This window comes from Saccopteryx leptura, chromosome 2, assembly GCF_036850995.1.
Source record: "Saccopteryx leptura isolate mSacLep1 chromosome 2, mSacLep1_pri_phased_curated, whole genome shotgun sequence".
Taxonomy (NCBI): Eukaryota; Metazoa; Chordata; class Mammalia; order Chiroptera; family Emballonuridae; genus Saccopteryx; species Saccopteryx leptura.
Window position 1 is genome coordinate 282,144,332 of NC_089504.1, and position 24,657 is coordinate 282,168,988.

Below are 24,657 nucleotides of genomic sequence, written 5' to 3' on the forward strand. Positions count from 1 at the left end.
GCTCCTTTCTTGCAAAAACGGCAGAAATAAGTAGTTGAAACAGAGACCATATGATCCAAATCTTAAAATGTTTGATATTGGGACCGTTACAGAAAAAAGTTTGCTGACCCTTGGCCTAGTCCTGTCACCTCTTGTCTCATTTTGTTTTTACCTACCCACTGCTCTGTGCCTGTTCCTTCATGTACAATCACCACAATTTTCCTTTTCCCCACACCCCGTCTCATACCTGATCTATCTTCACCCATAAGCCCATGACATACATAAAACTTCAATGCGTTGAGAGGTGGATCTGTCAGCTCCATTTAGAGATTCATGGTTCACAGAGCATATGATGTTCGCCCCGTCATCCTCCCGGGTAACCTGGAATGTTACTGAGCTGCTCACGGTGAAGGTTTTCCCATTGGGATCTTCCTGTATTCGGGTTGGTTCTCCTAGAGTGCAGAAACACACACACACACACATACACACACACACAAAGTGAGCCCTAACATGCAGATATTGTGTGGGCCCCACTGTAGACATACAGATGGTGAGTTTCAACTTAGACAAACTTAAGAAATTGTGAAATGGGTATGTACACACATGCATTCATGTGTACACAGAATATCTGTCATTTTCACTTTTCTCTTCTCTATCATGCCTTGTGTGCACTTACACAGACATATAAAAAGGTATGCCTCCCTCTCTCCTTTCCTCCCCCCATCACCACCTCCTCCAGTGAGCCAAGGGCAAGAGAAACTTACCGTGGAGCTCTTGTTCACCCTTCCACCATGTGAGATGAGCTGCAGGTTTGCTCCCAGAAGACTGACAATTTAGGGTGGTTGTCTCCTTTTCCCGTAATGATGACTTGTAGCCAGTGATTATGGGCTTCTGTGGGATTCCTACCATGCATAGGAGACAGCCAGGATATAAAGAAAAGGCCATGAAGTTACACTCAGCTCTCGGCTGAGATGGCGTCTCTGGGGGACAGAATACCTAGGTCCTGCTTTGGTATAAAGATTTGGAGGGAGGAGGCATGGTAGTGGGGAGATACACCACACCTGAGACACGATATGTGACTTGACACCCCAGAGCACAACTAGGTGGCCACAGAAACAGTGTGAAGCTCAAGGAAGCACAGAAGAAAATTGAAATATAGGATAAAATATAGAATGAGAGTGTGTAGGCAACTGGGGTACTGAACTTAGACATTATAATCATACACTGCATGCACATCTCATGTTTCCCTCATACAATCTTGGGGGTAAATGGAATAGACATTATCATCCTTCTGTTGCAGGTTAGGAAATTCAGTTCAGAGAGAATAAGAGATCTGTTACAGAGCACACAGTAAGTAGAGGAGAAATGATCAGAGATCAGTGCACTTTGTATTTTGTCCCATTGCAAAGAAAATAGACTGAAGTATTCCAAAAGGCTTGGAGTCTTGCCTGGCTCTAGGCTTCTTCAGGGACCCATCTAGGGAGCCTTGTTTGCACAGAAGCATGCTGCAGTGACACTGGGGTTTAGGAGCCTCACCCAGCACAGTGATGAGGGACTTGGCGGTTCTCACAGGCATAGTGAAGATGGAGCAGGTGTACTCGCCCTCGTCCGCTAGGGCCACGTTGCTGATGCTGATGCTGAGCTCATGGGGTGTGGATTTAACCAGCTGAATCCGATTATCTCGAAGGGCTGGGGAGGGGAGTAAAAAATGGGAAGCAAGGCTTTTACTGGCACCCTTCATGTTTATCTTCAATCCCAGGGTAACTTTTTGCAGGGAAAGGGTCTAGTGTGATTTGGACCGGGGGAAAATCTGCTCCTGAGTTTGAGCAGTCTTTAGGGTACTGAGTCACTTTCCTAAGGCACTGGGCACAGTGACCTCAGAGACACACAGAAAATTAGTTTGGACCTCAGCTGCTTCCTTATGAGACACATAGGTCAACACTGACATCAGCTGTCTCATACTGCTGCATTTGGGTCAAGTCACCCCAGGACCTCATAAGACCATGCATGTGCTAGGTCAGAATTGTAACAATGAAGTTTCCCTGAAACTAGTTGAGGAGCCCATGGCTTGAAGTTTCCTCAAACAGCCATATTTCTGCGTGTCTCAGCCTCTGGACTACAGGGACATTTTCCTTCAGTGCTGCAATCCCCTTCCCCAGACTATGGTTCCCACAAAGAGAGATAACTCTACCTCTCTTTTCCCCAAAATAAAGGGTCTGTTGAGCAGGGTTAGACCACTGCAGGGATGAGTCCTCATGGTCTTTCACTTGACACTTGAGCACCACGGTGCCACCAGCCACCACTGTCTCATCAGACGTCCAGGGCTGACTGTCTGCAGGAGTAGAATTGGGTTAGTTTCTTGAGCAAGCCCTAGACCCCTACCCATTTCTGGGCCAAAGTTCACTTCTTTTAATTCAGACCATCCAAGGTCCAGATGTCTGTTTCTCTTAATGCATCACAGGGGAAGGATCAGGAGGAAAGAACAGAAGTGGTGGTAAGGGGGGCCTTTTTTCTTCCTGTTTTGAATACACAAAAAACAGTCATTTGTTGAATGTTTGTGTGATAAACTGAAATGGCTACGAACACTTAGAAGAATAAAGGATCTCCAAATCTACACATGTCACGCCATCAATACTGCTCACAAACATGAGGGGATATTTCAAAATGAATATGAAGTGATGAAATATCCCCTCATGTTTGTGAGCACTGCATATCTTTTCGGGTAGAGTTCTACCATTCACTTTTGGAAACACACATATGTACTTCTCATTCCATATTTTGCCTTCCTGCCACCACCTGCCTATATGAGTAAGAATAGGAGAAGCAGTTGTGACTAATAACTGAAAACTAAAAGTGAGCAGAAGGCCAGGCCAGTCCTTGGATTGCACATTCATGTACACAAGAGGTAGCTGATAAAACTTCAAAACATACAAACAAAAAGATTTTTAAAAACATATTGACGCAGACTCTTTCATTCATCAGCTCCCTTAACATATTTCTTCAGTGTTAGTTCTACCTACCTCCCAACACAAACCCAGTCACCATCCTGGTGCTAAAGAGCAAAGAATTAAAGCTTTCCCTTTGGTGTGATGGAAATATGTTGTCTAATCTTTCTCTCCTTAGTCAAATTAAACAAACAAACAAAAAATACTAATAAAGCATCATATGGATGAGCCACTGGGATCTCAAATGTGCCTTCTTGTCAGGCATAGTTGTGAGTCCCTTCATCTATGTGACACTTGCTTCATTCTCCCAGGATTATTGCTCCATTTTCCTCAAAGTATTGCTTCTGATTCCCAGTGTTGATTCCCTCATCTTCAGGACTGACTTTCTGTGACCCGAAAGCACTGACCTTCACATAACTAAAAAACCAACACCTTCCAGCTCTGATTCTGAAACATCCACAGTATTTTTTCTATGGTGCTAAATTAGTTAACCAGCATTATTCTCCTCTGAATAGAAAACCAAGAAACATATTGCTTGCATACCCTATTTAAGTAACTTAGACAATCCCTATGCTCCCTATTAAACTGACCTTACCCCTTCCCTGTCTGCTTACTCCTTTTCTTCTTGGTCACCACAGTTCCATCTCCAACATGCAATGAGCACTCCTGGCAGAGAAGGTGCCCTGAGGAGTAAAGGCGGCATGTGCTGGAGTTGATATCAATGCTTAGCATAGTTGTCTTCAAATTGAAGCACTAGTTTTAGTGTTTAGGATCATAAAAATTAGAATTGAAAGAGGTCTTAAGGATTATGGAACCAATTCCTTCATTTTACTGATGTAGACAATGAGGCAATGGAAGTGGAGTTTTTGCCTAAAAGATCATTCTACCTATTAGTGATTCTTGTTAAGACTAGAACTTTATTCTTCTGACTTTCAACGCAGGATTTATTTAATTGGAATGCCTCTCAAGTAATCATCTAATAAGAATTAACGCTATATACAGTTTTGAGATGAATGAGGCAGAGACTGATCTGGCAGAGTAAATTTGAGAGTGATACATTTCTTAAATATCTCAATGGAAGGTTTAGGAAGGCTTTCATTTCCTACTCGCTATATACCAATTTTTGAGTAGTAATCCCATTGTCCCTGCCTGGTTCCTTATTAAGACTTTTACCTTGACTATGTCTTCTAGGACTTCACTATTCTTGGAATCATTTTACTTTTAGAGAAAGGTGTAGGGGATACAGAGGTCTTTGTACTGGAGTAAGGGAAGAAGAAGTATGTGCTAGAGATGTTGGTCTAGAACTAAGAACTACGATGTCAGATGGAAAGGAAGGGAGTAAAACACAGGGTGAAGGCCACATGAGTGGGAGATGATGTGAAGATGATTGAGGGCACTGAGTACACTGAGATGAGGGGTCCTGGATTCTCACCTTGACTGACCAGCATGTCAGGACTGCTCCAGCCTGTGGAGCTGATGGCCTCGTCGAGTGGAGCCAGAGTTCCCAGCTCCAAATCCTGCTCTTGCCAGTAGCCTGGGGAGAGAATCTCCATCAAGGATGAGCCCTACATATATGTTGCTGCAGTTTGGGACCTATATTTTCATTGTTGGAGGTAGGGGAGAGGTAGGCCCCTGTAAAAAGTAGGTTCACCAGAATACACAGGAGAAAGTGGGTTTCTCACAAATAAAAGAGAGATTAATGAAAGTATTTTAAAAAGGAAGTGAACTCTTCCTCCCAAGGGGTGAATTAAAGGAGGATGCTAAATTTTACCATTTAATCATATCATGATAGAGCCAAAAGAGATCCTGGGGTCATCTGGTCCCATTCTCCCACTTCACAGGTGAGTATAATGAAGCATATAAAGGTAAAACATGGTATGGTAGAGGTTATTGCAGAGAAAATGAAAGATAACCCAAGACTTCATTCCTTATCTAGGATTCTCTCTGCTACACTCTATTAGCTACTAAAATAATGACAAGTTTAATAATTAGAAAATACTTTTACATTAATATTTTTAATAAACCTGTAAAATCAGTATTCAGATATTATCATTACTACTTTGCAGTGTGGGAACAGAATGAAGTGACTTGCCCAAGATCATACAAATAGAAGAACACAGACTGGATGTTAAATGCCTGATCCAAATTCAAATCTCTACTTTTTTCAGGTTAAGACCCTACTACTGAAGACAGACAACAAGGGTGAGGGCAGAAGTTGCCCCCACCCTTCCCAGATTGTTGCCTTCTTTTGAGTGCTCAAATTCTCAAGTTTTCCTCCTTTACCCTCAGTCCAATTGCCCTTTACATCACTGACTTTGCTTGCTCCTCTGGCACAACAAATCTCTTTCTAGCATGTAGCCCATAAACCATTTTGTGACTGCACAGTGTCAAGGGCCTATTTCCCCAATTCAACCGGAAAGGGTAGAGGGACAAAGAAAGAGGCCAAAGACATCTTTTCACGGCCTCCACCATAAGCCCAGAAGTAGCCAATCACGTGCGCAAAATTCAGTGTGGTCATCGGCTGCTGAGCAGAGTTCTGACCTGTTAACTTGTCTCGACCTAAGCTCCAGCATGATTTCAGTTGTTGCAGCATGCTGGTTTGAGAGACCAGTGGGGAAAGTGGGTGGGAGAGGAATGGAGCAGAAGGGGGCACTGGGATCTAGAGAATGGGTAGGGATTACTGTGGGGAGAGGCACAGTGGCAGGGGCAAGAGACAAAACTAGAAAGTGGCATATGGGTTTAGGGTCCAAGGAGAAGAAACGGGAGACGGACAGAATTGCTGAATCAGAAAGGAAAGAGGGGAGAAGGGAAGAAGGATAGGGAGAAATGAGGGGAGAGTTAGAGAGATCTTTGCTTTTGGATAGGGCTCTAAGAGAGTTTCAGGGGCTTGCAGGCCTTCATGGAGATGCCACTCTCTCTGGAGTTCCTCATAGACATGCTCTTGGAGATTTAGAAATTACTCTGTACTAAACAGAAGTGTTAATTCCCAAATGAGAGGGGGAGTAAAATAGAGAAAACAGAAAATTGGTAGAGGTGGCCTGTAGAGGACAGGGCTCTCCTAGGAGCAGAGACCCTCCGGGGGTTCCAGCTCACCCTGCTGCCTTCTGTGCACATCAAGGATGGAAGCAAGCTGAAGTTGATGAGTGCTTCAGGTTGTTGTTTTTTCAGGTTGTGTGTCTGTGGGCATGCTGCTTAAACACATAGTAGGAAGCCAAATGTTTGTGCTCAAGTTTGGAATGGTGGATTGGAAGTGAGGAGCCAGAGGATCGATGCTCAGCGCCCAGTACCACTCACATGAACAGAGGAAATAGCCATCTCATACACTGGCATAGGACTTCGAGTTTACAGAGGTTATTTTCAACCATAAATCCACTGAATGTCAAAACAACCTTGAGAGATAAACTACCAAATATAATCACTTTTTAGAGATGAGGTTTAGAAAGGTTCAGGGACTTACCTAAATGCACCTAAAAAGACACCTCTCAAGGATTCTTTCTCTGGTGGTGCTCTCAAAACTTTTCAACAGCTCTGTTTTCTTATATCATTTCAGCCTATTATATTGCAATTTACTTGTTTATTTATGTCTCCTCATATATACCTTGAGCTATTTGAATAAGGTCTTACCTTATTCATCTCTGTATCTTTAGCATTTAGCTCATAGTGGGTTCTCAGTACATTTAATTGGTCTAGTAATTCATTCCGCTGCAATTGGCATTGTGCTATGTCTATTCCTAATCAGGCAGTGTGTATTCTGTCCAACAGCATGAATTTGGTCTTTACTCTTCTTTCATCTGTGCTTTCCCCCCCCTGCATTCTCAATTTTGTTCTCCTTGCTTACATTCTTTTCATCCCTTCCCTGTCTCTGCATTTTGCTCACTTTTTTTTTCCTGCATAGGATGAATAAGTGAAATGGTGATGTAGGTTGTTCAAACCAAAGAAAATTGTTTAGGTAAAGGAACTGAAAATAAACAAATTATTTTCAATAAGTGGCATATTTGTAATATGCTTGGTATATTGTCTCTATAGGCTTATAGGGAACTCTGGTTTGTATTGTTTTAAAAATTGCTTAAGAAGTAGCTGTTTCATTTTCCCCTATGGGGTGACAAATTGCACACCTGTGATGATAAATTCTGGATGGCCACTCCCAGGGGAACAGATGAGTGATGATTCTATTAACAAAAACATGAATAAGTAGAAAAATTATTACCTGGATTGTGGAAGTCTAGTGCCTTTTTTATTTTTATTTTATTTTTCTTGTGGGAGAGACAGAGAGAGTCAGAGAGAGGGACAGATAGGGACAGACAGACAGGAACGGAGAAAGATGAGAAACATCAATTCTTTGTTGTGGTTCTTTAGTTGTTTATTGATTGACTCCTCATATGTGCCTTGACTGGGGGGCTACAGCAGACCAAGAGACCCCTTGCTCGAGCCAGCGACCTTGGGCTCAAGCTGGTGAGCTTTGCTCAAACCAGATGAGCTCGCACTCAAGCTGGCGACCTCGGGGTCTTGAACCTGGGTCCTCCACATCCCAGTCTAATGCTCTATCCACTGCGCCACTGCCCGGCCAGGCTCTAGTGCCTTTTTTAGATTTATATAGGTTATGCCATTCATTTATGACATCAGCACAATTTCATCAATTGATTCAGACTAGAAAGGTTAATTTAAGAATACTCTGAAGGGACTATATGGACTTTGAAGTGGAAATAGTAAAATTCTTCTCAGATGGGGTCCTTAGAAGGAAAAGCAGACATTGAAACCACAGAACCTTTAGTGAAGGAGGGCCCTCACAGAGCTAAATAGATAAAGAGAGATCTGGTCACATTGGTCATATTGTTTTCTTGCTCAGATGCCTTCACTACTTCCCTTTAGCTACAGATTATATCCCGATTTGTTAGTCTGGCCTTTAAAATCTTATACAGTCTAATGCCAAAATGCCTTTCAGCTTTGTCTTTTCTTTATTTCACTCACCCCCTATCCCAGATAGTTGACTATTCGGAATTCTTTCTGTAACCCCTTTGCTTTCTTACATTCATTCCCTATTTTACAGTAACTGTTGAGAATGCCCTTCACCCATCTTCGCACATCTAAGCCCTCCCTATTCATCCTCAAGGCTTATCTTCAGTGGCATCTCCTTCCAAAAGTCTTCCCTAATTGTTCCAGGTGAAAACAATTTCTCATTTCTCTGAGTTACAACACTTTTTCTAGCTTCCCTAAATTATTCATCACTGTACTTTGTACTGCACTTTTGGCTTCTTTCCAAAGTTATACAGATCATGCAGGTAGGGTTGATATCTGATTCATTTTTATATCCAGTACTGGTACTAATGCAGCATGTTACACATAAAAAGTGCTTAATAAATATTTATTTAATAAATGAAACAAAGGCTGAGCGTCTTCTATTGTGAGAAATAGGCTCATCATCTGTCAGTAAAGAGGCAACAGCAAATGAAACAGGGTAAGAACAAACAGGCCAAGGAAGAGGGTCACCTATCCAGAGGCTGAAAAGCCCTAGAAGTCTACAAGATGGTGGCAATTAATATTTATCAATCACTCTCTGTGTTTCAAGATCCAAATTAGATGTTCCATATTGATTACTTCAGAACAACCCTTTTTTAAAAACTCATTTTAGAGAGGAGAGAGAGTGAGGGAGAGAGGGGGGGGAGAGAGAGAGAAAGAGAGAGAGGGAGAGAGAAAAAGAGAGAGAGAGAGAAGGGGAGGAGCAGGAAGCATCAACTCCCGTATGTACCTTGACCAGACAAGTGCAGGGTTTCAAACCTGTGACCTCAGCATTCCAGGTTGATGCTTTATGCACTGCGCCACCACAGGTCAGGCCCAGAACAACCATTTTAATAAGTATTATTATGCACATGTTAAGGATGCGGTAACTAAGACTCAGAAACTGACTAAGGCTCAGGGAAGCTAAGTAACTCATCTATATGATGGATTCAGTAAGTGTTGAGATGGGACAGGTTTTAAACTTAGATCTCTCTGGCCTGACATGTGTGGTACAGTGGATAAAGCATTGACCTGGAATGCTGAGGGTGCCAGTTCTAAACCTTGGGTTTACAATGGTCAAAGCACATAGGAGAATCAACTACTAGGAGTTGATGCTTTCTGATCCTCTCCCCCTGTCTATCCTCTCTTTAAAATTAATGAATAAAATCTTTTTTCTTATTATTGAGACGCAGGGAAGCAGACAGACTCCCACATGCGCTCTGATCCCAATCCACCTGGCAGGCCCCCTACCGGGCGATGCTCTCTGCCCATCTGGGGCCACTATTCTGTTGCCAGCAACTGAACTATTTTAACACTGAGACAAAGCCATGGAGCCATTCTCAGCAGCTGGGGCCAACTTGCTCAAACCTATCGAGTCATGGCTGCAAGTAGGGGTGAGAGAGAGAGAGAGAGAGAGAGAGAGAGAGAGAGAAAGAGAGAGAGAGAGAAGGGGGAAGGGTGGAGAAGCCGATGATCACTTCTCCTGTGTGCCCTGGCTGGGAATTAAACCTAGGACTTCCACACACTAGGCTGATGCTCTATTGCTGAGCAAATCAGCCTGGGCCAATAAAATCCTTTTACAAAAAAACCTTAGATCTCTCTGACCACAAAGCTCAACCTTTCTTAACATTTTCACTATACTACCTTCTTTTGCAGAGTATGTATTTTGTGTCTGGTAGTTGGCTGGGGTTGTAAGGGGAAGATTACTTTCTGTATTGCTGGCCAGGGGTGGCCCACCTACATAGTATTCACAACACTCACCTACAATGTAATTTAAAAAAACCAGAAAGCTATAGCAAGTAGGAATTGGGTGCTTGTAGTGGAGGTGGTGGTGGTGCTGCTGGTGGTGGTGGTGTGATTTGTACCCACTCTTACATTTTTTATTGGGTTTCTTAATATATCTTCATCTAATCCTTTGGGGGATGTTTTGTAAATTCTTAAAAGCTTTACAATGTGAGACTCTTCAGTTAATAAAGCTAAAGATCTGTCCAGTTAGAAGCAATGGAATCACCTTGTATTTTCATAGCACTCTAGCATTTATGCTAAAAACTAACATTACCTTCCTGTTTGCTCTCAGTTGTCTTGGAGGTTCTTAATTCTTGGTTTATTTACCTATGGGTTTTAGTATATTTAGGATTCCCAGCATTTTAAAGGACAAGATAGCCCTTTCACTCACTAATTTCCTTCTGATTGATTGTTCATGTTGAGAGTAGCAGAGATGGGAACTGGAAACTTACTAATGTGCCTCCCTCGAGCATACATTGGCACCTGTGATCAAGTTGTTCACTTATCACTCAGGATCTTGCACATAGTAAGTGCTCAATAAATATTTATTGAATAAATGAATGACTCAAATGAATAAAAATGTATTATGTCTCTAATTTAAGTGATGCTACTAGGGAAGTCTATGTGCCAGTATAAACTCTGACTGCTTGGTTTTAATATCTTCATTGCCCTGTCTGTTTTGGGAAGCTAAGGCACATTGGCCTTAAGGTTCCTGATCACAGGTGCACATGTAGAATGGTGGGGCAAGGGGACCGAACTCTCCCAAATAACCGCTGCTGTCCTTGCTAGAGCTTGGGTCTAGAACCCCACCTTACCGAGTAAAGAAAATCAGCTCCCTGAATAAGAGCTGATGGTGATGGTGATGATGATGATGATTCAGCACTTCTCTAACTTCAGTATTAAAAATACTCTTCATCCCAGCCTACTTATTTCTTATGACTACTGTGACAGGTGGGTGGAGGAGTGTTATCTCCATGGGAAAAATACGCCGACAGCTGTGGCCCAGATTACTGAAGGGACCCACTTTTTTTTTTGAAGGGACCCACTTTTAAAATGGTTTACCCACTCCCATGCACAGGTGGGTTCCCTGGCCAGAGATTTTATTCTAATTCTTCCCTGACCTCAGACACATAGTAAATTCTTGTGTCATACACTTAAAAAAAAAAAAAAAAAACTTTAACAAAATCATAATCAGATTTTAGCTCCTGAAACTTTTCTTGATGCCCAGAGCCAGTACCAGCTGAGTCTTGATTTAGGCAAAAACTCCAAGATTTTGAAAGTCACTTTGACTTGAGAGACTTCCGACTTCAGAGCATAAAACCCTGATCAAAAAAACCTCAACTTTCTTCAGTTGCTCTTGGGATGCCAGAGATTACACAACTCCTATGAAGTCATGCTGTAGTTCCTTAGTCTAAGATTTTGAGGGCCTGAAATATTCCTTTCTTCTCTCCATTCCTTTGTAACTTTGCCCTTCCTTAAGCTCCCGATTCCTTGATATCCTCGGTATTACAGTGCAATCAGACAAAAGTTGGGGCCACAGAGGTGGGAGTTAATCTGTAATCTGGGGTTACCTTTCTTTTCAGAGATTCTCTGTGAATTTCCTTCTCTTTCTGATGCTTTTCAGGGACGGAGCTGTGCCGCCTCATAGGCAGCAGGATCTCTTAAAGGGTCTTCTTGTTTAGCTCAGATATGCTCTAGCTCACATTTACTTCAGAACTCCAAAACTCAGTTATGCTTCTGCTGCCTGCCGCCTCCCTGAGCTAGGCTTCTGTCCAGCCTGCTGCCCCTCCACCCCCTTTCTGGCTGGACTGCTGAGCTCTTGCTTCTCCTTGTTCCCTCCCTCCATTGTTCTTTCTGTCACTGTCTGTTTTTTTCTCCTGGAGTCTTATTTGCCCACTTTCCTCCTTGTTTCCATCAGCCTCTTGGGCCTAAAGTCACTACTCTCAGCTTTGCTTTATTCTCCCAGGAGGCTTACAGGAAATAAGTGAAAACATGTAGTAACTAGAGGTGGGAACAGTAGCTTCACTCTAAGAAGTTCCTAACATGCTGATTAGTCCTGTAGCTTGGAAGAGCATGGCTAAGAGATCTAGGATTTATATAACCTACATTGTTAGATGATCCAAGATTTAAGTTTGAAAGGGACCAATGTGGACTCACACAGATTTATTATTGCACATCGGCAGACACCTTTTGGTTCCATCCTAATTAGGTTGTTGCAAATGAAAAGCTTTGTTTCCTAGGCTTGGAATGGTATGTGGCTTAGCTTCTCCAGGTTGAATGAGGAAAAGGGGACCTTTCTGGTAGTTGGTTAGCTTGCCTGTGGAGACTGGGAAAAAAAATTACTCCAATTTTAATATGTCATGAATAAAAATATTTGTATATTTCCTTAAACCCTGCAATGAATTTGCATGTCTGGTCATTTTTCTCCTAACCATTAATGGCCAAATATGGTTATTTTAAAGATCTTTTTGATTCTACCAGACAAGATGGAAGTGACATGTTTCTGAATGTTTATTACCAAAGTTCAATAACTTCTCTCTTCTTTCTGTTACACCTCATTCCTCCCAAAATATTTCCCTCTCTATGATTCTTAGAAGCATAAACTTTTAGAGTTGACAAGAGCCTTAAGTAGCATCAAGTGCAGCCCTCTTAATTTAAAGATGAAAAACTAAGGTTCAAAGAGGTTTCAGAACTTAAGTACAGTCACACAGGCAGCTGATGGGAGCTGTGGTTATAACCTGATCACCTGTAATCATTGTCACTTGATAGCAGGTCTTTGTACTAGCTAATTCAAAGGTTAAGTTTCCATTTAGTGTGATTTTACTTGCAATGACATCCTCCTTTTCTACTCCCCATCTCCCTGTGTATGGTAGTGAGGAACCCCAGGACCTTAGACTTCAGGGGAAGTGACTCTACTAAATGCTGGGCAGAATCCCTGAAGATGTCAAGAAACACATCTTCACAAACTTCAGGGCCTTATGGGCAGATTTCAGTTCTTATAAAAAAAGGAGGCCAAGGGGCAGAAGCCACTTCCATGACCTTAGGAATTTAAAAAGATGATTATGAGAACAAGCTGTGTGTGTGTGTGTGTGTGTGTGTGTGTGTACGCACGTGCATGTGTGCTGGCATCTGTCTGGTACAGAGCTATAGGGATGCTAACCTGATTGTGATGATTATGAGAACAAGCTGTGTGTGTGTGTGTGTGTGTGTGTGTGTGTGTGTGTGTATGCATGTGCATGTGAGCTGGCATCTGTCTGGTACAGAGCTATAGGGATGCTAACCTGATTGTGAAGTGGGAGACAGACTGAAAGAGATAAAAAAGAGCATGTCCTGCTCTTGAGCTAGAAAGAGAAAAAATCTGGAGGCAGAGGGGGCTTGCTGTAGGCTGAGGGGAGCCATGAAAGACTTAGTTAAGATTCTGAGGAGCAGAGACTGAGAAGTTGGAGGTAGAGAAGGAGGTGGGGACAGCTGTTGCTTTGATTTGATACTGATTCAGTGTTATCCATGCATTAGTACTGGGCTTGCCCCCAACAAAAACAAGGCCCTCTGTAGCCAATACTATGTTGTAGCAAGAACTGCAATTGGGAAAAAAAATGGAAGGGGAACCTATCCCCAAAGAGCCTCTTCCTAGCCTTAGCTTCTTGCTTCTAGGACTGAGCATCTAGCATTCTGTACCAAGGCTGGTAGGGGAGACAAGACAGAGCGAAGGGATGGCTCAGTTAAGTGCTTCTGGAAGAACAGGGGTCTGATTCTAATAATTTGTTTCTCAGATAAGCCCCTGAGGCCAACCATGAAATCACTCCTATGACCAACAGTTCTGAGACATTTTAGGAGTGTCCATCTGACCACTCCCTCATTTTCCTTCCCACCATGCTCACACACTCAGAAATCAGGACCAGAATGACCTGGGATCTGCAATCTAATGCAATAGAAAGTCAAAAGACCAGACTGTATCTGAAGTTTTAGATGTCCCTTGAACCACATGCCATGTATTTATACCCTTTGCTAAATTTATCTTGCTGCTTTCACATATGTGTAATAGAACTGGACAAAATCCACCCTTTGCCCCCCTCTCCCAAACTTAGGAAGTACTTGGAAAGGAAGCATGTCAGAGTGGAGTAAAATGAAAGTAGAATTCAGTGCTCATTGGAAAATAGGTTTAGCTATGGGAAATTAGGGGCTGGGAAAAAGCAAGAAAGCCCAGAGACATCAGAGAGAAGTAAAGGCTAGACTCCCTGAGGACCAGAAATCTCAGTCCAGGTTCTAAAACCTTGCACCTACACTCCAGAACTTCAGTATTCATTTGAGCGCATGGATGAATTCCCTTATCAACAGGCTGTCTTCTCAGGCTGATGACCTTGCATGGTAGGATTGAAATGCTGTCCAAAAGTTTAATTTATTAGAAGTCAGTCACAAAAGGATTTATCTCCATTGGTTCCAATTTTACTGACTTGTTTTTAGTTTCCCTTCACTGGGTGATCAGAGGCAGGGTGTGAATGACAGGTTCAGGGCAATGGTTAGAATGTTACATGAAAAATAATGTGTTCTACTCTCCATGTCCACACTGCACTAGCTTTCCCTCTTCTCCTAATCTTATCTGAGGTTCAGCCTACTTCCCTCACTTTCTTCATGTAAAAATGTATTTTTCAGAGAGGGAAATATTTTTAATTAGACTTACTTTGTGCCTTGCTGGAAATTTAATTCTTCTGTGAGACGGACACGTTCTTCCAAGTCTACAGACTTCACCGTCTTCAGAGTGGTAAATAACACTCTTCTGACCCCAAAACCTCCTCTTCTTCTCTCTTCTTAAAACTTCATTGACCATCTCTTCTTTAATGTGAAGATATACTCATTTTTGTGCCCCAAGTGCATATATATTTCAACTTGGTTATGCTGTTCCCCCCCCCAACATGTGTTCCTCAACCTACATGGCACACTACAATTTTTACTATTTATATAGCTGTGTTAAATTTTTTTCTGACATAAACACACAGTTTTCCTGATGACCCAGATACAGAGTCCTTTTCACAAGCCCATTATTAATCAGAATCTCTTATTTTCAGAAAACCATATGGCTCAAGTGCAGATATTCTTCCCAAAGCAGAATTCAGGCTCTCTTCTGTTCATACTCTCCAGGAGAGGGCCAGAACCCTCTTCTCCCCAGGGTTGAGGCTCAGTCCATCTGTTACTGACATTGGACTCCAGGGCTTGAAAACCAGAAGAGAGTTGGCATGAAGCAGCAGTTAAGGATAAATGAGCATTGTGACACTCAGGGGCCTAGTAACAGTGGTTTTTATATTTATCTGATATTAGAGGACAGAGATTAAGGGAGGAAACATATATAATATATGTTTGGAAAGATATCTTTAAGAATTAAAGTAAGAACTGGTAGGGATGAGTAAGTACAATTGTCCCACTGTCACTTTTGCATTTTTTGAGTAATGATTAGGAGCAGATGGTATAACTGGCTCCTCATTTTATAGTCATAGAAGAACTTGGCCCTGCACTCTTCAAAGGCTGACCTAAGCTATACTAAGCCTCAAGTTACTGTCTTCAATTGTACTTATTAAAGTTTTGCTGGGTTTCCAATAAGTATTTAAGTCAGAGACTCAACAAACCAGTTTACCGCTGTTGCTTTTTACACTGAGACTTTGTCTGGAATTCTAGAATCAGAATAGAAGCAAAGAGCCAGGACAGAGAAGAAAAATAAATGTATCAGCGAGAATCTGTATATTCCAAATGAAATCTGTTATTGAAAGTACTTGTTCCTTATTCTACCTTGCCAATATCTGGAACTATATGAAGAAAGTATAGCCTTCATTTTTTTCTTTTTTTCTCCTAGGCCAAGGTGATGAATCTGACCTTTCTGACCCTGCACTGGAAGTAAATGAGCCAAAGGTGCTTATTATTAGCAACTAATAAGACAATTAGGTCTAGCTAGGGACAAGAAAAAACAAATCCTTAGAGAAGAACTCCAAGAGAAAGATGAAGAGAGATCAGTGTTAAATAATTCCAGAGGTAAGAGTTCACATAGAAGAATGACACACAGGTTGAAAAAAAAAAAAGTTGGAACCTCTGCATGAGAATCCTTTCTGAAACACATCTGCTATGTAAGAGAAAAAGGGCCTCAGGGAAATGAGTAGACGGGAGACACTCCAGCTGTAACCCCAATCCTGTCTTCCTGAAGACTTGTAGATAAAGATAAATCACTTTTATTACTTGTCCTTGAAGAATGAAGTATCTCTTTGTTTACTAAGAAAATGGAAAAGGGGTCCCAGAAATTCATTCTGGAAGCCTGCTTCTTCAACCAGACTCTGCTGTAGGTCTTTCATTGGTGTTAACTAACATGAAATATTTTACAAAAATTGACACAGGGCACTCAGCATTTAGAAGAAGGGAGGCTTGTGTAGTTCTTCTGTGATGGGAGGAACAAACTGTCTTGTCTCAAACTGGCAGGGGTGGAGCAGTCTTGGCTCCTAGCAACACTTGATGTCATCAGCTTATTGGCAGATACCCCAAAAGAGTAGCAGAACCCAGTTTAAAGATGCATCTCCTGAGTTTTGGCCAAGCACTAGGACTCTGGGATGTGCTGGTTATATATTTAATGCCATTTAGTTATGTATAAGATAGCTGTAATGATGGAGAACATGAGTTAGCATTCTGTTATTTGTTTTCTAAGCCTCTCATATAGTGAATCCCTCCATTATCTGTTCTGATAACCCATCACTATGTGTTGTCTTTTTATTTACCTCTAAGATTGAGGGAAAAGGGGGAGTAAGCTTCATGACAGGACAAATAGCATTAGTCAGGCTCAGGGTGGTTTTAAGAAGTTCATGCTTATAAACTAAGACTCATTTTGCATTCCACATTTATAGTGTATATGTGGCCACTGTATATGGCCAATACTGTCTCAATCTAAAACATAATTACCGTATTTCCCCATGTATGAGACACACCCTTTTTCAAAAAACTTGGGGTCTAAAAACTGGGTGCATTTTATACAGTGGCTGTAGATTATTTTACTTGCATTTCCTGCTTTTCGCACTTGTTTTTGTGCTCATTGTTGAAGGCAGTAATTCGTCATTAGACACAGATGAGGACAAGCTAATGAATGGGAGTTTTGACAGTGATAAGGAGTTGCATTAATTTTATGATGAATAAAATTTGAATTCACTAACGTATGTAAATAATTTTTTTTCCAAATTTCGGGCACCAAAATTTAGGTGCGTCTTATACGTGGGGAAATACAGTATTTGTCATTCTTTTTAAAAAAATATATGAGTCAACATATGGCAAAACATCCAGTTTTTCTGAGATTTTTTGAGGTCACTCTAGGCTTTATTTTCCTAAACATCTCAAACAGCATTTCTTTTCAACCTCAGAATTAGCTATTTTTCTGTTCCCTTCCTACAGTTGATTAGATGGTTTTGAAGACTCTCCAGACCTATATCTCAAGGTTGTGTTCCCCTCTTCTTGGTGGATCAGGTCAGGAATCATAACCAAGATCATGTGTGTATGTTTGTGGTGGGGGAGGGAAATTCCAACACTGTTCTAGAGCTGCATTGTGGAGAGCAGAGATTATTAAACTTGAAGAAAGAGCAGGACCATGGAGAGCAACAAGAAGAGACTGGAGTGTCACCATCTAGCACCATGGAGAGCTCAAGCACAGGTAGTTTGTTTCACAAAGAACACTGGAAGCAAGCCGAACACGATGAAGGCAGCCCACTCTCTACAATCATACTGAAAGAACAGACATCAGGCCTTCTGTTAGGATCACGTTACACACCCATCACTTGCTCTAAATGGCCTCCTGAAGTACTTTGTTTGATCCTCTTATACATACACCCAAGAGTACATAAAAGGTAAAGACCATCACCAGACTGAACTTATCAATAAAAGCCTTGGTAATTATGACAAATTATCTACGTATTAGTGGTGATGAAAAGGGTTTTAATTTGCTACAACCAATTACATATAAGTAAAATTACAGTTATCATCTAATGAAATAAGCAGTGCCACAGAGCCTGTGTCCTCTCAGAGACACAAGGGCATGAAGAAGTCACAATGTATTACAATCAGATAATATATGATCTGTAATAAAGTTAGGATGTTCTAAGTTACCTAAAATTCCTGTGAATAGTCCAGTCTTGATGATACATGGAAAGGAGAAACAGATTATGCTTCTGAGAAAGGTGTTGTCCTCAGGATTAGAGGTTACTATGTTAATTGAGATATTTGGTCACTTTCTTTAGGCTTAGGGAAATTTTGGTAAAGGGAGAAATGTTTTGGCTTAGTACTTGTTGCTTTAGTAAAGAATATGTAGCTTTACCAAGCCTCTATTTTGTAAAAATCTCAACAGCTTTATGTGTTCAAGACTTTTAAGAGCTTGGTGTTTTAGTACTAGAAAGAAAAGATCTCCTTGTGATAACAGGAGATTGAATTGGGTTTTTACTTGGGTTATAGAAACCTCTAGGATCAACTGGTTCTGACTATGTAAAAACTCATCATTACAGCTGATTTTAAAGTTTATGGATGGATCACTAGGGCATGACCTCATCCAGGAAAGAAAATATTCTAATGCACAGGTCTATAGGCAATCAATAAGCAGGAATTATTAAATTTTAACATGAAAAATCAAAGGAGGAAATATAATTACCAAAATCTTCTAATACCTTGGATTTTTCATTCAGTAGTCAGTGAGGAGGTGAGCCAGTTCAGATTGTTTTCATGGAGAATCTGGAGACTAGATTACTAACCTTAAGTAAAATCCCATTACTGAGAGGTAGACAGGCCCTGGCCAGTTGACTCAGCAGTAGTACATTGGTCTGGTGTGTGGATGTGCTGGGTTTAATTCCTGGTCAGGGCACACAGGAGAAGTAACCATCTGCTTCTCAACCCCTTCCCCTTCATGCTCTCCTCCCCCCCCCCCATATATTCTGCTCCTGTAACCATGGCTCGAAAGAGTCGAGCAAGTTGGCCCTGGCACTGAGGATGGCCTCACTTCAGGTGCTAAAATAGCTTGGTTGCTGAGCAACTGAGCAGTGGTCTCAGATGGGCAGAGCATTGCCCTGTAGAGGGCTTGCCAGGTGGATTCTGGTCATGGCACATGTGAGAGTCTTTCTGTCTGCCTCCTTGCCTCTCACATAATAATAATAATAATAATAATAATAATAATAATAATAATAATTAGACAGCAAAAGGGAAGTTGGGCCATTATACACATTATACAGTTCTACTGGAATAAGAAACAACAAAAAATGTGAATAGTCACAGCCCCATGGGTTTTATTTCTATGGTGCTGACTATGAAGACATTTTTTTCCCTGCATGTGACTTAGAAAAAGTAGTTTTTGATCCTATTCTACATATTATTTGAACTGCAATAAAGTAGTAACAGCAAGAAGTATCAAAATAAAATATAAAGATTTATAGAGCAATGGCTCAACCATCCAATCTGCTAATCTGCTATTTCAAAATGACTGGAACACCAGAAAAAAAATGCCATCTGTAGAATTTTATGACTACAGAACTATGAGTCACTCTCCAAGTGAACAGTAAATGTCTCCAACAAGGCACTTTTGAAATTAGATTTGGACCTTGTTACTTCCTCAGTTGGGAAAAGAGAGAAAGAGAGAGCTTAGAGGTAGTGAGCTGACTCATTTTACTGTCAGTCTAGGGCACAAGATTTCAAACCGTATGTAACAGAACTCCAGGATGTGCCTTAAGGATTATGCAGAGTAAGGATTAGGGGAAGAAGAGTAAAAGAGCTACAGGTCTTACTTCCCTTTTTAACAAGAAGTTATTTTTTTGTGGGCCCCTAGGGGTGCTCAGACCACACTTGGAGAACTTTAGCTGCAGATATAGGCAGGGGCAAGTCCATGAGAGAGAGCTGTGCACATAATGCTAAGTGCACTGAAACTTAACAAAGGACTGAAGGACTTTAAGCTTGGAAATACATAGTCAGGTTTGAGGTTTACTTTTAAATTTTTTTCCTTTTTATTTAATTTATTGGGGTGACACTGGTTAACTAAATTATACATGTTTCAGGTACACAATTCTACAAGATATCATCTGTACATTATATTGTGTGTTCACCACCCCAAGTCAAGTCTCCGTCCATCACCATTTATCCCCATATGCCCTCCTCCACTTTCTCCCACTCTCCCTTGGCAATCTCAACTCTGTCCTATCCATGAGTTTCTCTCTCTCTCTCTCTCTACCTCTCTCTCTCTTTTTGCTCAATCTCTCCACCCTCCCTCCCTACCCCAGATAGCTGTTAGCCTGCTTCTTATCGATCAGTTTGTCTCTGTTTCTTATTAGTCCATTTTGTTCATTAGATTCCACATACCAGTGAAAATAATGTGGTACTTGATGTCTCTGACTGGCTTATTTCACTTAGCATAATGCTCCCCAGGTCCATCCATGTTTTCGTAAAGGGTAAGATTTCCTTCTTTTTTATGGCCGATTAGTATTCCATTGTGTAAATGTACTACAGCTTTATAATCCACTCAACAAGTGTAATTTTCCTTTTATCTGTTTTATTTATTTGAGAAAAAAAATTCACATCTTTAAAAAAATAGTGAGAAAACCACTGCCCTAGAGGAAGCTAATAAGACCAATAGTACTTAGCCTTAAAGAGATCTTAGGAGAAAATCATTGGCATAACTGATGAATAAGCAGTTGACATTCCACAGCTTGGGCCTCACAGCAGGCAGACTGGTTCTGCATTAAATTAACAACTCTTGTTAGACCACTCTCTCCAGTGGTTTCATCTTCTCTGTACAAGAAGATGCAAATACCTGACAGGAGAACATATACTTCCCAAAGGTTATAGCTGCAACTAGGAAAAGAACAGGAAAAGAAACAAAACAGAACAGTTACAGCTGCAACAGAAAATGGATGGAGTAGGTTTGCCAAATAGATATGTAGGCTGCTTTTGAGTTAATGCCTTCTGGACTTCTCTGGCACACTGGGCATGATCTCTATACTGGGCATCTGGCCAGTCAGCTGCAGAAAGGATGGCAGTGGACAGAAGATCATTGGGAAGGGAAAGTATATTCATGCGTGGGGCAGTGCAGTACAAGGTTAAATTGCTATAACCTGGTCTAAAGCAAAGTGAGGTTGTCCACCTACCCATCTCTACACCAGATCAATTCACAAAGTGCTAGAATTAACTTGAAAAGGAAGAACCCAAGGAAACCTGGTCAAAATGTTGAATGTCAAACTGATCATCAGAGAAATAACCACAGGACACTTTAAGTTCATAGGGACTGTATTCCTCACATCTAGAATTGCTCATTTCTGCCAATACTAGTGGAGAAATGTGAGAAGGAAGGGGCAGGTGGAAAACTCCGAATGTCTAAACTGTTCCTGAGCTTCCAGACAAAGCACTAATGGCCAGGTTCAGATATCACTTGTCCTTCTCTAGCCTCTCAATCCCTGTTCAAACTTATGAGCCTAAAATGTATGCTGTACTCCAGGGAGAAATATATCTCAGCAGCACAAAAAAAATCTGCTTTTCTTATTCTAAGTGGAAATAGTCACTCTACCACACACTCTTGACCACACAAGTATCAGTGTATTAAGATATCTTGTCCTTAAATGTTTATATCACATCTCTTCCTGTTTTGGTCAAATATTACCAGATAAGCTATGAACTACCTAGGTTTCTGCTCAGGGGCCCCAGATCAACTCAGTGGTACTAGAAGTCCACTGTATGATCTTGAATGATCTTGGTCAGAATGGCTTCATCAATGAGCCTATGGGAGGTAGGTACATAGGGTACCACTATTAGAGCTGTTCTTCTAGGATCCATAAACTAAGTGGTAGAATTAATTTAGATAAAAGATCATATGTAGCTATAGCTCTCATACATCAGTGCATTCTGAGACACTACACACCAGACATATGCCCACTATCTGGACGGATAATGCTCTACAAGGAAAATGATGCTTGATTTGACTCTTCCTAGTTAACAGACCTCTTTCCTCATTCCTGACTTCTCAACCTCTCCTTTAGAAATTCTCTGTTTAAAATATAATGCCTCTATGCCTCTTACTCTTTCCTTCAAGCCACTGGTCTCAGATATATTTATAAATATAAGAATAGAACATTTCTCTTCCTCTCGACCTTAAGCCTGCACAGAGGCCAAGCCTCCAAATTGAGAAGAAAAAAAAAAAAAACAAAACCAAAACAAACAAACTATATATATATATATATATATATATATATATATATATATATAGAGAGAGAGAGAGAGAGAGAGAGAGAGAGAGAGAAGTTGGTAAAGACATAACTAGCATGTAGATTTACTCAGTTCTTCAATGTTTACATTCTAGAGTTGAAGAGCTCACAGCTTTCTGGGATGACTTCTTTGTGTTTAGGTACCAGCCTGGTGCTATTAGTTCCCATTGCTGAACAGGTTCGATTTGGGTCTCTCTTTAATGCACCTAACAGGATGGAAAAGGAAGGGGCTGCAGTTCAAAGTCAAAGTCTAGTAGAGGGCCTTTATTGAGGTACAAACACCCAGCGCCTCTCCTTGCCTTGCACTTAGCTTGCCCTCCATCCAGACTCTCCACACTTTCTCAGTGAGTTGGGTCAGCAGTGCAGGCCTCTGGGGAAGGGGGATTCCACTTAGGGGAGAGGGGAGGCTGGTGTCTCAGTGGTGACTCAGGCAGGAATTCCCTTTGGGGAGTGTTGATGGGTACAGGGTGGAAGGAGTCAGCCAGTCAGCTGTAGGGAGGAGATCTCCAGTGTCCCCATACTAGCAGATGCTCCTTGATCATGATGGAAACAAGGCTGAGGGAGGTCAGGCAAGATGGAGTGATTATCCCTCCAGCACTGTGGCTCTTCACCTGTTTTGTTTTTCAGATGAAATTCTCTACATCATCCTCCCCAGGTTCAATCCCTCCCCTTCCCACCCCCGCCCCGCCCTGTGCCCATCCTTCTTGGCCACTGGGTCCATCACCCAGGAGCCTCCTCCCTTTTCTCCTCCCCTGCGGTTCTTTCTGTTTTTCGCTGGCATCTGGCCGGGCATAGCTACCACCCTCCCCCACACCTTCTCCATATCCCTTTGCTCCGCAGAGGGCTCTTTCCCTCTTCCCCTCCCAGCTCTGACTGGGCTGGAGCCTGGTGGATGCATTCCTTTAGTCCCTTCACAATCTGCCCTCCCTCCTCTGGGACCCGAGCCTCTGAGCTCTGGTTGACTGCCTTACTGGTCTCCTTACAAACTGCCCCCTACCACCTCATTAACTGTCAGCAACCTTTAAGAAAGCTGAGGTGCTCACACGTCGCTGACCTACATAGCCTGGTCCTGGGCGGTGGGAGGGGCTCTTCCTCAAGTCCCCTCACTAACCGCTAACCCCCACTCCCACCCCCGCCTCCTTTCTCCCGCACTCTCTTCCTTGATCTCCCTACCATTACAAACCAAAGAAGGTTTGAATTCCAGACTGGAACTAAAGGGCTCAGCATGCTACCCTACCTCAAATTTGGAAAAATCAATGGTTATCCCTGGAAAGAAGGAAACCCTCCTTCCGAAAATCTTGATTTTTGCCTAACCAATCCCCAACTCCTCTGATCCTGTCTGGATTTCTTCTCCCAGCTTCTGCCTCCTCTAGGAACATCGCCATCCCCGGACCTCAACCGCCCTGTGTTGTTGTTTTGCTCCAAGGAGAAGCTCCCCCTTCCTTGCCCACGCCCCCCTCAACAGCCTCACCTAAACCCCCTTCCCTAGCCACTCAGAGCTCCGCTGCGGGTGGGGGAGCAGAAATGTTTGCATATAGCAGTTTGGGGGATTGCATTGGTCACCTAATCCTCCAGACGTACATACACAAACAACCGACACACGCCCTGACTGTCTCACTCCGCCCGCAACACGCACTGACACAGACATACTCACAGATACTGACACAGGAACGCAGACCAGACACCAACAGGACGCGCACACCCAGACACACACGGACATCAACACATCCAGACCCACAACCCCAGTGCACATGCAGACACACTCGACGGTGTACAGAAGAGTGCATACCCGGCACAAACACGACCCACAGAGAAACATGCTCACACAGACACAGGGATAATAGCTTCGGCTGACGACTTGAAACCCGGGTTCCAAACAAAGCCAATAGACTCCTTCTGCCCCCAACACTGCTCAGAACCCCCGTCCAGGTCGTTCCCCACCTTCCCTGGCGCCGCCTCCTCCCTCACTCACCGTCCTGGGAGAGGTTGGCCCTGCTGGGCGCCCAGCAGCAGGCGAAGAGCAGGAGCAGAGGCAGGGCGGAAGGATCCCCCATCGCGCTTCCCGGCCGGCTCCCTGCTGGGCGCGGGCGAGCCTGGGTCCCCGGGGGCTGGGGCTGGGGAGGGTGTAGACAACGATGCCGACTGAAAGGACGCCCCGGAGCTGCTTGAACCCCGGGGCCGAGGCGGGGACCGGGAGGGAGCCGGCGCTGCTGCAGTCGCGGGGATTAAATAGGACGGTCGGAGCAAACCATTCGGTTGGAGGTGGAGGGGAGTGACAGGGAGCTGGGTTGGTCGCGGGGGTAGGGGCGGCGGGAGACTGCCGCACTCCCCACTCTCCCCGCTCCCCGTACCACCTCCGCACCATAGTGGTGCCTTCCACCCTCTCCCCCGGGAGCTCAGCCAGCCAAGCTCGGGTGTGGAGCTGAAGGAGGGAGCTAGCTCAGCAGCGGGACCCGCTCACACCTCTCTTAGGTTTGGGGTGGAGGGAAAGAACAAGGCAGAGACCTGGGCCAGCTGGCAAGAGCGGTTACTGCAGGTCTGGACAAAGGTGTGCGCACTAGCCGAGGTTCTCAGCCCCTCCTCCCTCATCCCCTTTTGGCAACTGGGGAACACCAAGAGTCCCCCTGGGGGTCCCATATCAACAATGTGCCCAGAGACATCCCCCACTGGATAACCAGTTACCTTGACTATTCTCTTAAACACTAACATTC

The 24,657-nt window shown here is 42.8% G+C and overlaps 1 protein-coding gene across 2 annotated transcripts in view; it reads right to left on the minus strand.

Annotated features, from left to right (window-relative positions):
- Positions 1-24,170, minus strand: part of CADM3 (cell adhesion molecule 3) — a 33,081-nt gene extending 8,911 nt beyond the window's left edge. Inside the window, exons 1-6 of one of the 2 annotated variants that reach the window (XM_066362060.1) lie at positions 23,919-24,170; positions 4,357-4,458; positions 2,171-2,311; positions 1,516-1,668; positions 744-881; positions 261-431 (exon numbers count right to left, since the gene is read on the minus strand). In XM_066362060.1, the coding sequence (XP_066218157.1) occupies positions 261-431; positions 744-881; positions 1,516-1,668; positions 2,171-2,311; positions 4,357-4,458; positions 23,919-24,000 (787 nt within the window). In that variant the 5' untranslated portion in view covers positions 24,001-24,170. The remainder of the gene's footprint in view (positions 1-260; positions 432-743; positions 882-1,515; positions 1,669-2,170; positions 2,312-4,356; positions 4,459-23,918) is intronic. The other variant, XM_066362061.1, reaches the window with a different exon arrangement.
- Positions 24,171-24,657: the final 487 nt, after the last annotated feature.